The sequence below is a fragment of the Xiphophorus maculatus genome, chromosome 4 (assembly GCF_002775205.1).
Source record: "Xiphophorus maculatus strain JP 163 A chromosome 4, X_maculatus-5.0-male, whole genome shotgun sequence".
In the NCBI taxonomy this organism is placed as follows: domain Eukaryota; kingdom Metazoa; phylum Chordata; class Actinopteri; order Cyprinodontiformes; family Poeciliidae; genus Xiphophorus; species Xiphophorus maculatus.
In genome coordinates, this window is record NC_036446.1 from 1773788 (window position 1) to 1787449 (window position 13662).

The window sequence follows — 13662 nt, forward strand, 5'->3', positions numbered from 1 at the left end:
TGTGTTTGTCTGTCTACCCCTTGTGTGTGTTTTTATTTTTATGAGAAAATGCATATCTCTGTTCCTCTGCAGTTTTGTTGTTCATTGCTTGGTATGGAATTAAACTCTGTGATCTGTGACGTCAACACGCTTTGTTGTTGTTTCGTTTTAGCAGCACGCGGTCGCTGCACTCGCCAAGGACTCGAGGAGAAAAGAGGAAAAGAGCCAAACGTTTTGTCCAAAGCTAGCAATTAATTGATCCTCTTTCTTAACAGTATGTAGTTGCCCTGCGCTGTAGTCCACTTCCTGCTTTTGGAGCGGTCTCCGGTCCGGTTGGCGTTCACATTCAAACTGCAGCAGAGTTCACTTCAGCCAAACAGAGACAGAGGTTTGTAGGATCAGAGTTCGCTCTTTTAATCCCATCAGAGTTTGATTACTCATTCACATCTCCTCAAACGAACCGGAGTTGGATTAAAATGGACTAAAACAAAACACAAACATGCTCCATATAAAAATATACTTTTTCCCACTGCTCTTCCTTATCTTTGCTTTCTGTGAAACCCTGCAGTGAGGCTCCCTTATTGTCAGTGTACATTTGTAACCTCTGGAAACATCTTTAGGGAATATTCCACATGTGTACTGACAGAACCGGCGGTGAAGATTGGGGCTGAAATCAGGCCTGGAAACACAATTACTTTCAAAAGCATTGTATCAGTCTTCAAAGCAGAACACAAGTATTGAACGCTAACCCATAAGCTACCATAGATACTGTATGTTTTCTTTATAATGTCGGAGCTTCAAACGGCCGACAGGCGAAATTTCCATCACAGCTCCCACTGAAAATACTGCAGAGAAAAATCAACGGTAATGAAACAGGAAACAGACATAAAGTTCCCACTTATTAAAGGTAGTGAACGTTTTATGTTTATCTGCAGAGAGGATATTTGGTCATTTATAAGTTTTTAAATGTATTTTCACACATTTTAAAGAAACTAGATGCAAATATTTCATATTCCTTCACCTTTTTAAAACGTTTCCAAGTTAGAAGGGAATAAAAATACACTTTATGGTCCCACAGTTGGAGAACTGAAGTGTAGAAGCAGCAAAGTTTCAGGTAATGAAAACATGTAAAGACGAAAGAGTAAAAATATACAAAAAACCCCAAAAGAATAATATACTGTAGGGGCAAAATCACAACATAAAATACTGGGTGCATTAGAGGACAATCCAAGCAATGAAGTACAAGGAGTCACCTGTGCATAGAAATTAAATTATACATCTAAATTATTCATCTGAACATGTTTCAGGTTTAAACATGTTTTTCTGCTACTTTTCTCCATAATCCATGAAATTATTTATCTAACGCTAAACTGATGTGCAACGGTTAAAACACAAAATGAGTTATTTCCAGGTAAAAAACATGAATTAGGGGAACAAAATTGTAGATTAAACGAATAGGAATAGACAATATCATAAGAGCAATATTTAAAATATTGAAAGAAAATGTTGCTGTTTACAGCAGTTTTCTAAAAAGGAGTCAGAATCACAACCAAAGCTACAAGGAAAAAGTACAAACAGGGAGATTCTGCACAGTCCAATTTAATAAAAATATACATTTATTTCAAATTTATCTGTGAATGTTGGAATTTAGGCAGTTTGATTCCAAGATCATGCAAAATAAACAGCAATATTACCCTGGTAGGAAGTAAAGTATAGTAAAATGTACGGTTAAGAGACAGATTTGAAGTAATTCAGAGGAAACGCTCAGACATGCTGACCCTCCACACGGCTTCACATTTTCCTCCTCATGTTTTAGAAGCAAACCCGTCGGCTGTCATGGCTTCCTTTAGGTTGAAAATGCAAACATTTCATAAAAAAGAGAAATCTCACGAGGAAGCAGAAAACCTGAAAGGCAGCGCTGGACGTAATTTCCTGCAGGAGACGCAGGTTTTCTGAAAACCAGAGGAAAATGATGTAAACAATCCAAGGAAGGAGAATCATTCATCATTACTATAAAATAATCTCAATTCATCATGGGAATTAAATAAAAGGTTTATAATCTACAGAAAACAACATTTCAAACACAGGAAATATTAAGGTCAGCTAAATGGACCTTACCAAGCTCCGCCCACAACCGACCCACCTGACCACAAGTCTCACAAACAAAGTTGTTTCTATGTAAACATGACAAGTTGTTTCTATGGAAACATGACAAGTTGTTTCTATGGAAACATGACAAGTTGTTTCTATGTAAACATGACAAGTTGTTTCTATGGAAACATGACTGATTAGTGAATCATTTCTACTGGATTTTCACAATATATCAGCTACTAAATGGACAGAGGAACTAACAGGTTCATGTCATCAACTGGGAGGAGGTTACTGGTTTCTCAGTCACAAGCTGGTTGCAAACCTGAGGCCAGCAGGTGTCAGTCAGTTATGGTAGATCTGAACTTTGACCTCAATATGAGAAGCTACAGACTGATAGGAGGAACCAAAGAGCTCTGTAAAGGTAAAGGCAAATCTTCTGAAGCTGGGATATAATTAATTTAATTTCACATAATTACCGCGGTAGAAGCCATTTGTTTGTTAAAATTTTATGAAATATATTTGTTCTGTTTGATGTTTGTTGTGAATGACGTAAACTCACAAACTAACGAGGTAATTAGTCCAACGTTTAGAAACTACAGCGGCTGTAATGAGCCACAGCAAAGGGAAACAAAGGTAAAATAACCTGAACAGGTGATCAACTCAAAACCACTCCTACCTTTTTACTCTCTCTCTCTTTGTAGTTTAAGCACATCTGTTACCGTGGCAACCGCCTGCGCCCCGCAAGACGAGCAAAGATTACGGTAAAAACAACATTCAGTTCGTTACGGTATCAAGTTTCCAGGCTTGATATTTATTTCTCGATTATTAATCAGCGCTTCCCTGAACACAGCGATGGTTGACTGACTAGCTGTACTTGGTGCTAACGTGGCTAACAGAGTAACAGTTTAGTCCAAAGCCTTTTCTGCTAAAATAAAATCTTTAGTGTATGTCAGATACAGACACATTGCATATTGATCTGTTTAGCTAACGTCAGACTGTGTAGCAGACAGGCTTCAAGGTGTAGAAGTTGTATCAGTTCTGCCATTATGCTGTACTTAGCTAACGGGAAGCTAAGTGTGTTTGTGAGACCAGGTAGAATGGGCATCAGCCAATGAAAAGCGGCCCTGTTATAACGTCCATAAACCAACTTATCGGATGTATTGATGATTTCAATGATGACAAAATGTAATATTAGTTTCTGGTTCCTCAGTTGGTGACTATATGTTGTTTTTATGACTTAATTTTTGTTTTCAATTCAGTTCAAATGTAAAGATTTGAAATGAATTGTATATTAATTGTAGAATTTAATTGTACATTAAACATATTTTTGTGTTTTTATTATTTAAAGCCCTTTAATCTGCCATTTTGTTGATGAAATTTGCAAAACAAATAAACTTGATTGATTGATAGAATATTAAAGAGCAGCTTGTATTTAGATGTGAACATGCATGTAAATAGGAATCAAATTGTATTCAATAAGTACATTTCTATGTTTACATCCAAATTTTAAAGATTTTTACAGTGATATGCTGCAGTATATGCATTGGAAAATGGTCAAGTATTTAAAATAATCTCTCATATGCCAAACAGTCCATGTGACATTTTTGATGTTTGGATCAAATATCAAGGTCAAAATCAAGATACATCTTTGGTATTATTGTTCCATTTATTGCCACATTAATATACTTTCCTATAAAATATGATTTTTAAAAATCACTGGGACAGTCAGGTTATTTGTCATCCTCCCACATAAAGAATCGTTTCGTTTTGTTCGGCCTCCCCGTCTCGCTCTCTCTCAGCCGTATGTGTGGCAGGTGGATTTCCTGTCTTTGTAATTAGAACCAAATTAGGTTAAACTGCGTTTCTTCCCTCACCATCGTGTTTTTGTATGAAAAGATGCTAAGAACACAGACATAAAGTTTACAGCGCAGACACAGAGCCACGCTTGGCAACATGATTCTTTGTTCACAAAGATAAATCATTCTCACTGCTCACTCAACGCTCCTCTTCAAGCACAACTACATGTTATACCTGCAGTTCACATCGAGCTGCACAGCAGAGCAACGCAGTGGGGTTTCATCTTGACTCCTACCTTGATGCAGGAGGTCAGGGGGCTTATAATACCCTGGGGGAAACCCTGGATATATGTAAACACATCAGTGACTCCTGGATTCCTGGGCTTCTCACCCCGTCTCTAAGGGAGCCCAGAGACCCAACGGAGAAAAGCCCTCCAGTATAACAAGGCAGTTCCCAGGAGGGGCACTCTCCAGTACCCCCTCCAAGGACTTAAAAAGGTGGGTAAACAGTCAGAACCCGACCCAAACCCGTAGGGAGAGGGAGAGGCTATCCTCTTGTTCACCCCAACGTACAGGCACCAAGATGGAGGCAACAAGAAAGCCCACTCCTCTCACAAGGGGCAACTCCAGGGTGGGAGAACATCCAACCCCTTTCAAGGAGACCGGCTCCAGAACCAGAGCCATGCACTGCAGTGAGTCCGACTATTTCTAGCCGGAACCCATGGGCTCTTTTCGGGCTGAGCCCGGCCGGGCTCCATGGGTTAAAGCCCGGCCACCAGGGGCTCCCCAACGTGCCCCGCCCCCAGGCCTGGCTCCAGGGTGGGACCTCATGTAGGGGCGGGTACAACCACTGTTTCCAATGGTCGTATTCATCATAAGGGATCTTTGGGCTGCACTTGGTTCTGGTTCCTCACCTTGGACCTGTCTGCATTGGGTGGCCCAACCAGAGGCATGAAGCCCCGACAGCATAACTCCTAGGATCACTGGGACACTCAAACCCCCCCACCACGATAAGGTGGCAGCCCATGGAGGGGACGTGTAAATGTGTGTGTGTGTGTGTGTGTGTAAATATTAAGTAACCTATTAATTATGTAAGAAAGAGAGAAAATGAGAGAGAGGAAGAAAGTTGTTATTTAACACGAGGAAACGAGCACAATGTGGTGGGAAGCATATTCTGACTGTTGGTCCAGTTGTGAGGTGAAATGTATGTTTTAGTTTTTTAAAGTCTTTTAGGCTCGAATAAAGTTTTTTAGGTCGTAATTTAACAGGTTGAACAGGAAATTAGGAGGAGAGAGAAGGGAAAGACATGCAGCAGATTCTGCAGGACTGGGAATTGAACCCAGGTTGACAAACCAAACCTAGAAGTAACATCAGAAATAAAACACTTTTTCTTTTAACCAGCTATAAAGCTGGTTAAAAGAATAACTGGATTAGGCATTTCCTGCCCATTTTCTTCTCTTTTATACAAGCAGACAACACATAAGCTCAACAACACAAAAGCTTTATATTTATTACAAAATGTTCATCTAAGAATTTATTTCTTCCTGTGATGGAAATAATTTCTGATTAAGTTTTCTGTTTTCATACTTTCATGGATTGTTCTTCTTTTTACCTTTTCTACAGTTTTTCATGTTAAATTGCACTTTTTTGTTAAGTTTGTTAAACTATCTTGAATCTGTATTTCTAAATAAAGACTAACAGAAAGATCACAGTAACTTTTATTTATGATAAAACCTGTTTTTTCCTTATAACAAACAAACCAGATATAACAAGTTTGAGCTTCTTCATGGTCCGGAATATTAAATTATGATAACAATTATAATCTAATATTATGTACAGATTAACTCTAATCTTAATTTAACATCCTGGAACCTGAAGAATCCAAACCTGTTAAATCAGCTTTTTTATGTTTGGTATAAAAAGAAAAACAGGATTTATCAAAGAAAAAAGGTGAATGGACTGAACTTGTGTCGTGCCTTGCTAGTCATGTTGACCACTCAAAGCGCTTCACACTACAGTCACATTCACCCACACACACATTTACACCCACATGCAGGTCGGGGGGCAACTTGCCGCTAAGTACCCCGCCCCAGGGCAGCTCAACATGTGGCTCAGGAAGCTGGAATCGAACTTACAACCTTCTGGTCACAAGACGACCACTCTACCACCGAGCCACAGCCGCCCTAAAAAAGCCACTGCATGATCCTTTTGCTAATCTTCTTTAAAATACAGATTTAAACAGAATAACGAGCTACAATTCAGTGCAATTCAATATAAAAAGTGAGTAGAAAAGGTAAACTAAGGGACAAACCATAAAAGCACAAGTACAGTGAAAATAAACAGAAATTATTACTATTAAAAGAAGAAATTTTAATTCTTAAATCCATACGTTGCTATTAATACTGAGCCTAGTTGCAGCACTGAGCCGCCTGCCACTAAACCAGCGAAGGGAAAAGGGCTAACGTTCGGCTAATTCAATTCATTTTACAGGTTTAACAATAATACTGGACATGGTTGGAGTTTCTTAAAGTGTTTTGGGGGCAATTTACAGTGACCAACTGACCTGACCTACATGTTTTAGGAGATGTGGGGGGAACCGGAGCACCCGGAGAAAACCCACGCAAACACGGGGAGACCATGCAAACTCCACACAGATGGTCTCTGTGAAGATGCAGCGCTAACCGCTGCACCACCGTGCTGCCCACGTTTTTTCCAATCGGGTCGGGAAGGGATCTATTTTCTAGTTAGTCGATGGGGAAAAACTTCATGGTTTTTAAATTTCCTCTTGACGGAGCGTGGCATGGCGCCCCGTTCACAGACCTCTCACGTCTTTCTCCTCTAAATATCCAAATCAAGAACATTAAACTTGTTCTTGATCGTCTTCAATCTTTTGGTTTTTTTTTGGCTTTTTCAATCGCAGAATGTTTTGGACTTTTTTCCAAATTGAAAATTTTGATTTTTTCTTTTGACCATCCTGCAGGGTTTTAGTGTCTGGATTGTTTAAATCCTCCAGGATGGTTTGTCCAGCAATCTCAGTTTCTCCTGTGGATTCTGGACCCTTGGAACAACTTGATGAGGTTTTTTCTGAGAGTTCCTCCTCCGAAGAAACCTCTGGACTGAAGACTTTAACCAGGTTGACTTGGTTCTGTGAGTCTTTCTCCTCTTTGAAAACTGGGACGTGTTTTTGATGGAGATCTTCTTCCTCAGCTGTCACAGTGTCGGGCAGCAGTACATCCTCTCTTTCTCTGTCCAAATCATTTATCGTACAACTCATCTCCTGCTGGTATTTTGCTGCTTCCTGTTTTAATGCAGTGACATCAGTTTCATACAGCCGGTTTAACTCCAGGTACAAACTCTTAATCTTCTCCAACTCAGCCTGGACACTCCTTTCCTTGTCCTGAAGGAATTGAATCTCAGTTGTTGTTTTATCTTGGAGGACGGCAAACTCAGCTCTCATATTGTCTAGACGCGCCATGTCCTCCTCTGATTTCTCCAGCTGAGCTTTTCTCTCCTGCTGGTACGTTTCAGCCTGCTGCTGGATATCCATAATGTCTCTTTCATATTTACATTTTAGCTCCTCGTAGAAGAAGTTAACCTGATCCAGTTCATTTATCAGCTGCTTCTCTCTCTTTTGCAGAACTGTGATTTCTCTGGACATGTTTTGATAGAGCTCCTCCTTCTCAGCTCTCAGGTTCTCTAGATGCTCCTTGTCCTCCTCTGATTTCTCCAGATGATCTTTTCGCTCCTGATTTATCTGCAGCTGAAGGTTTTCGACTTGTTGTTGCAGCTCACAATTGTTTCTTTCATGCATTAACTTCTCTTTCTTTTCTCTGTTTGAAAGAACAGTTTCCTCCTGGTTTCTCTTCTTCTGGTATTTTTCACGGTGCTGCTGTATATCCATAATGCCTCTTTCATATTTACATTTTAGCTCCTCGTAGAAGAAGTTAAACTGGTCCAGTTTTATCATCTGCTTCTCTCTCTTTTGCAGAACTGTGATTTCTCTGGACATTTTATGGAAGAGCTCCATCTTCTCAGCTCTCAGATTGTTGATAAGCTGCAGATTTTCCTTCGTTCTTTCCATGTTGGCGTCTTTCTCATCTGTCGCCTCCTGCCGACATCTTTCCAAGTCTTGTTTTAGTGAAGAAACTTCGCTTTCATATTTGCAGGTCAGTTCATTATATGAACGTTTGATCAGATTTAATTCGTCCTGCAAAAGTTTCTCGCCGTCTTGCAGGAATGAAATCTTTTGGGACATTTCTTTAAACATGTCGTCCTTCTCAGTTCTCAAGTTCTCCAGCAGTCGTTGTTCCTCACTCAGCCTCGCTTCATAAAGCTTCTGTGTCTCGGCCTCCTGCCTCAGCAGAGCATCGGCTGCTTCATACTCAGAGCGCAGTTCCTCGTAGGAAGTCTGGAGTTTGTCCAGATCTTCTTGGAGTCCCTGACTTTTCTTCCTCTCAGCCTGTATTTCAGCCACAAATGCTTCCTGGCTGAGGAGGTGGGCCACCTTTAACTCCTCCAAGTCTTGTTGCAAGTTCTTCTTCTTCATGTACTTCACGTTGTTGTGAACCTTGGAAGCAATGACCGCAGCGTTACGGACTGCTGGATCACTGAACTTCTCTAGTCTCTCAAGTTCCCTCTTTGCGTCTTTGGCCTGGTTGATAAAAGTTTCTTTGAGAGCTTTCTGCTTTGTTAACTGGAGTTTGGTCTCTTCCAGCTCGGCCTCCAGGTGGGACAGTTTCTGGTTGTCTTCAAACCTCCCGGCTCTCTCCATTTCCAGAAGGTAACTCAGCCTGTGGATTTCCCCGTGTAAGGCATTCGGGTGTGCAGGAGGGAACCTGCCTTGGGGGTTTTGCTGGCCTCCCCTTCTCGCGTGGGGTCCCATCATCCCACTGTGGTATCTCGGCGTATAATGAGACATTTTCTCCTAAATACAATCAGTAAAATCCTCGATTGGTAAACTACCTGAAAGAGCTTTGCGTCTGAACTGGTCAGTGATATTGCAAGCAATGAAAAATATGCAGAATTGTGTTGCATACAATCCTACAGTTGATGACATCACAGACTGAATCGCCAGTGACATCACAGAATCTTCCTTTGCTGGTGGAGTGACATCATTCCACCACCAAATATCTTCCTCTTTATTCTTGTTTACATTCTAAATAGTCCAGGATTCAGTCGTTTTTAATCAAATATCAGGGCATCAAACTCATTTCCATTTTGGGCCAAAATCTGAATGTTCATAAAGTTCCTGTTGCGCCGGATCGTATTGATAAAAACCAATTCAATTGTTAAAAGTGTTCCTTAAAATAACATGATATTGAACATCTTTTCACACTAATCAGTCCATCCAGGATTGTTTTTGTGGTTTTCTGCCATCAACATCACAGATTTCGTGGCACTAATTTAGAAATATTCGTAAGGAATTGTTACGATATTTGCTCTAATATATGATGTTAAATGTGACCTTTTATTAATCGCTCTATCGGTCATGGACTATAACTTGACATCAGGTCAGGCTGAGACAGCGGTCACTTGAACCAAAATGTTTTTGGACAATTTTGAGAAAAACTTTTGATAAACTCAGAAAAATGTGGGGATCTGTTGATTTCTGTGTGAATTTTCCGGTTATTTGTGAAAACCTGGAGGGGCCTATTGCTGTAATTTGGAGTCTCGAGGGCCACATAGAAAGCTATGGCGGGCCAGATTTGGCCCTCGGGCCTTGAGTTTGACATTCTTGCCATATATGATAATCTGGAGAACTTTTTTCAATATCTATACTTTGGAAAGTTAATTTTGCTTGTTTAGTCAAACATTTATTTTGTTTTGTACAGAGGAAAAAGAGAGTGGGAAAGAAAATGTATAATAAATAGATGTAAACAACATGACAAAGTAAAAGATAAAAACTGTAACTATTGATTTCTAAATCTTGTTGAAAGTTGAGTCGGATTGATTAAACCTCGTTTTTAATATCAGGCTTAAGACTCAAAAATTGTAAATGAGTAATAATTGTAATGTACTAGTATTGTTGTGGCTTGTTTATTGTTGCCATAGCAACTGCCTACCAAGATGGCTGTCAGTTAAAACAAAGAAAGTTGTAATCTGTATTTTCAGTTTGTTTTTGTTAGCTTTTTAAAGGCACCATGTAGTTCTTATTATAAATAGTTTTTCTCCATTAATTCCCGTTTTTACTTTTATCAGCAGAAATGTTTCAGTGTTATTTGTTACCTGTGTTACCTCCTGAAAATGGCGTTAGCTACAGTTTATTAGCTCTAGCTAGCTTAGTGAACAAGCAGATCACCAGCTAATCACGTTAGCATGTTTCAGTAGATATCTTGTGTCTAACGGTTCATGAAAAGTTTGAGGAGTTTAGCTGAAACCAAACGTTTTGTGTTTTGAGAAACTCCTGCAACATTAGCCATGACTTATTATGTTTAGTTTATAGATTATAATCCACTATAATCTACCTGCTTCATCGGGCCAGCTAGGTGAAAAATATAACAAAGATAAACAATTTCTGAGGTAAATATTAGTTTGTTCATGTCACAGAACAAAACTTAGTAATTACAGCATTTAAACCTGATTGAAGTCATTGGGTTTGTCTTTTTCTGCCAGGGTATGTAAACTTCTGAACTTCACACTTTGCTGGTAAAGAAGAAGCTTGTTCAGGTCGGAGGACCCAGGAAGCAATCGTCTTTCGAAAGGTGAGCTGCAGGAAAGCTGAGGAGGTTTTGGTACCTGAATAGGACGCCCCGCCCCCCGTCACGGTTGCTTAGAGACGGTTGCTATGCAGCCACGGTGAGCTGCTATCAACCCGCGTCTTTTAATAAAAACGGATTTACTATTTTGAATTATATATTTTGCGAAACTATTTCAACATTGTTATTTTATTACCGGTTTCCAAGATTTTTCATCAAATTTGACAAGATGTTCCAGGCTACTAGCGGAAACAAACGTCAGCTCTGAGCTCTCAAGCGTGTCTGACTCAATCTGAGCAAAATCTCAGCACAGCAGTTAAAGGGGCGGGACAATCAACCTTATTGGCTGATGTGAAATCAGACTGTGCCAGCTATTGGTTGTTTAATCCGTCACTAAGAGCAATCACTAAAGGCATATTTCACAGTTTTTAAAGATTTTTAGCACTTTTTATCTATATTTATGAACATATTTATGAACATATTTTTAACTTTATTACTTTTTAACTCTTATTGTAGAATAAGACATGAAATCTATTTATACTTTTTAATCTTGTTGTAGAAGAAGACATTAAATCAACATCTATTAACTTTTTTTACTTTTTTTTTACATCGCCCCGCAAGGGGTCTTTTTGTGGGCTCTAGTGTCCCTTTTTTTCAAAGTAGGCTGACAGGAAAGGGGGAAGACATGCGGTAAACGTCGTCGGGTCCGGGAATCGAACCGCGACAGCCGCGTCGAGGCTACGTTTGCCTGAATATGGGTCGCGCTAACCCCTCCGCCACCACGGCACGCCCCTTTACTTGTGTTTTTAAGTAAAAACACAAGTTATGAGTTACATAATGATGTGGAAAAGTGTTGAATCAGAACCAAACAGCTTTCAGCTTCTATCCACCACAAATCTGAACAAACTTTGACAAAAACTGAAAAACAGCTGAAACAGTGAGTTAATTTAAATCTAGACTTAAAACTCACCTGTTTAAAGCTGCTTTTGATAAGCAGTAACTGAAACATTGATCAACATGTTTGATATGTTTGCTTGATTATTTTGATGGTGGCAGTTGACAAAATGTTTGCTTGTTCCATAACTGATGACTGTATGATTTTATGATGTAAAACACGTTGAACTGCCTTGTCACTGAAATGTGAAACACAAATAAACTTGAACTTGAATAAATAAAAAAACTTGAATAACAAGAGGTGATTTGAATTCACATCAGTTTGTGTAAATGTCGAGTGATGAGTTGGAACAAAGCAAAAATGCAAATTACTTTTAGAAAAAAAAAAGAGTGAAGGTAGATCTTTATAATGTTTTTTTATTATTTAAAACCAAAAGAGGATTTTAAGCCTTATTGGTGATTTTTGTCAAAGAAATAAAAAACTACAGCTTTATTATTGACAATATTCCTATATTAAAGGAAGCCGTTAAAATGCCATTAGTACAGTGATCCAGCTATAATCGAGCCATTAGAGAGGAAACGTGTTTTTATTTCTGCACCGAGTCAAAACATCCAAAAAGCATCAAACTGAGCGTCTGACTCCAGCGAGGTTTGTTCCTCCAAATGACCCGTTTCCTGTCTGAGGGGGAGTTCATCATCCTCTCCCTGATCCACTGATACTTTGGGGTTCTTCTAGATCCGTCCGCTGATGAACGGATCTCTGGGACACCAGGAGGAAGAACATAAATGACTTTATCGCACATATGTGAACTACGAGCAGCAGAAAGTTTTTCAACTGTGAATTTTTACAGTGGCTGCTTAACAAAGCTGCAAGATTTTAATTGTGAGGCATCGTGGCTGGCAGAAATTGTCTCTAGTTTTCTGTGCTACAAAATACAACCATTTTATTTTATTTTTAATTTTATTGTAATCAAATGTTGCCTACAGTGGCTTGAGGAAGTATTCATACTCCTAAAAAATCCCCACTTTTTGTCAACCATGAGTTTTAACATCTTATTAGTGACACTGACAGACAAAGAAAATCCTTGTCCACTTTAGGTGGACATCCAGTATTTAGCTCTGCAGAGTCGTAAAGATGCTGTTTGTTCTCCACTTGGGCAAAAGTAATTACTTACTTTGGGTTTTATTTATGGGTATATGAGTAGCCAAGGCTGAAAACATATGTACACAACACAGTTTTCAGATTTTTGCTTGTAATTAAAGTTCTACTTCATGTTGGTTCAGACACATTAAACCATAATACAGTTCACTGAAGCTTGATTTGCCAGGCAGTGGATGTGCAGCAGGTCCTTTAGTGTCTCTGGTGTTTGCTGAGGCGGGTAGAGTACAAAGAAATTATACTAACCAGCAGCACTACTTCAACATGTTTACTCGTGTGAAAGTAAAAAGTAGTCATCTAAGCATAAAAATTACTCAAGCTCAAGCATAAAAATAGTTCATAATAAAATTACTCAATCAAAAGTATTTAACTACAGAGTAGTAAAAACTTCTAGAAGTCTCTTTTTTGTCCACAAAAAGTTACTCAATGTAACTGAGTAAATGTAACTTACTACCTATCTTGGTGTTTAGGACTGTCAATAAAATAAAAACAAATATTAAGAATCATTTTATTGGGTTTGCTGAACTCACCGCTGGTGTTCTTCCCGCAGATCAGATGCTCGTAGAGCTGCAACAGTCCCCACAGCTCCACGGCTCCCTGCAGCAGCTCCGGGGTCACCGGGCCGCAGCTGACCCCGTCAGAGGTCAACAGGCCAGGTGCAGCGCCCGTCTGGCCACCTGTTCCGCCAAACTTTCCACGCACGCCGCTAGGCAGATTGCGGAGTACTCGTGGACGCGCACCGACACGCGTGTTTCCACCATCCACCGGAAGAAGCGGCCCACGGAGAGCAGTGCCCCTGGAGTTCATGCAGTGCAGAGAGACGGCTCTGACCGCGGAGGAGACGCTGCGCTCGGCCAAGCCCCAGCTGAGCACCAGCCGCACGGCGCTCTGCACCTCCAGGCGGGAGCACCGCCGGTGGAGCCCGCTCTGCCGCTGCGCCTCCCGGGACACCCTGAACACAGCCCTCCAGAGCAGGACGGACAGCCGGTGGACGGCCTCCGGGGCGAAGCAGTCCCCCCTGGAGACTTTCTGCACCACGTCCCGCAGC

The 13662-nt window shown here is 40.2% G+C and overlaps 1 protein-coding gene across 1 annotated transcript; it reads right to left on the minus strand.

Moving 5' to 3' along the window:
• Positions 1-6678: 6678 nt before the first annotated feature.
• LOC111608390 (centrosomal protein of 112 kDa-like) lies at positions 6679-7680 on the minus strand (the record flags this gene model as incomplete). Its single annotated transcript, XM_023332316.1, has 2 exons — positions 6679-6704; positions 6837-7680. Coding segments are annotated over 2 exons (870 nt in total), but the record flags the coding sequence as incomplete, so codon positions are not given.
• Between the last annotated feature and the right edge of the window lie 5982 nt (positions 7681-13662).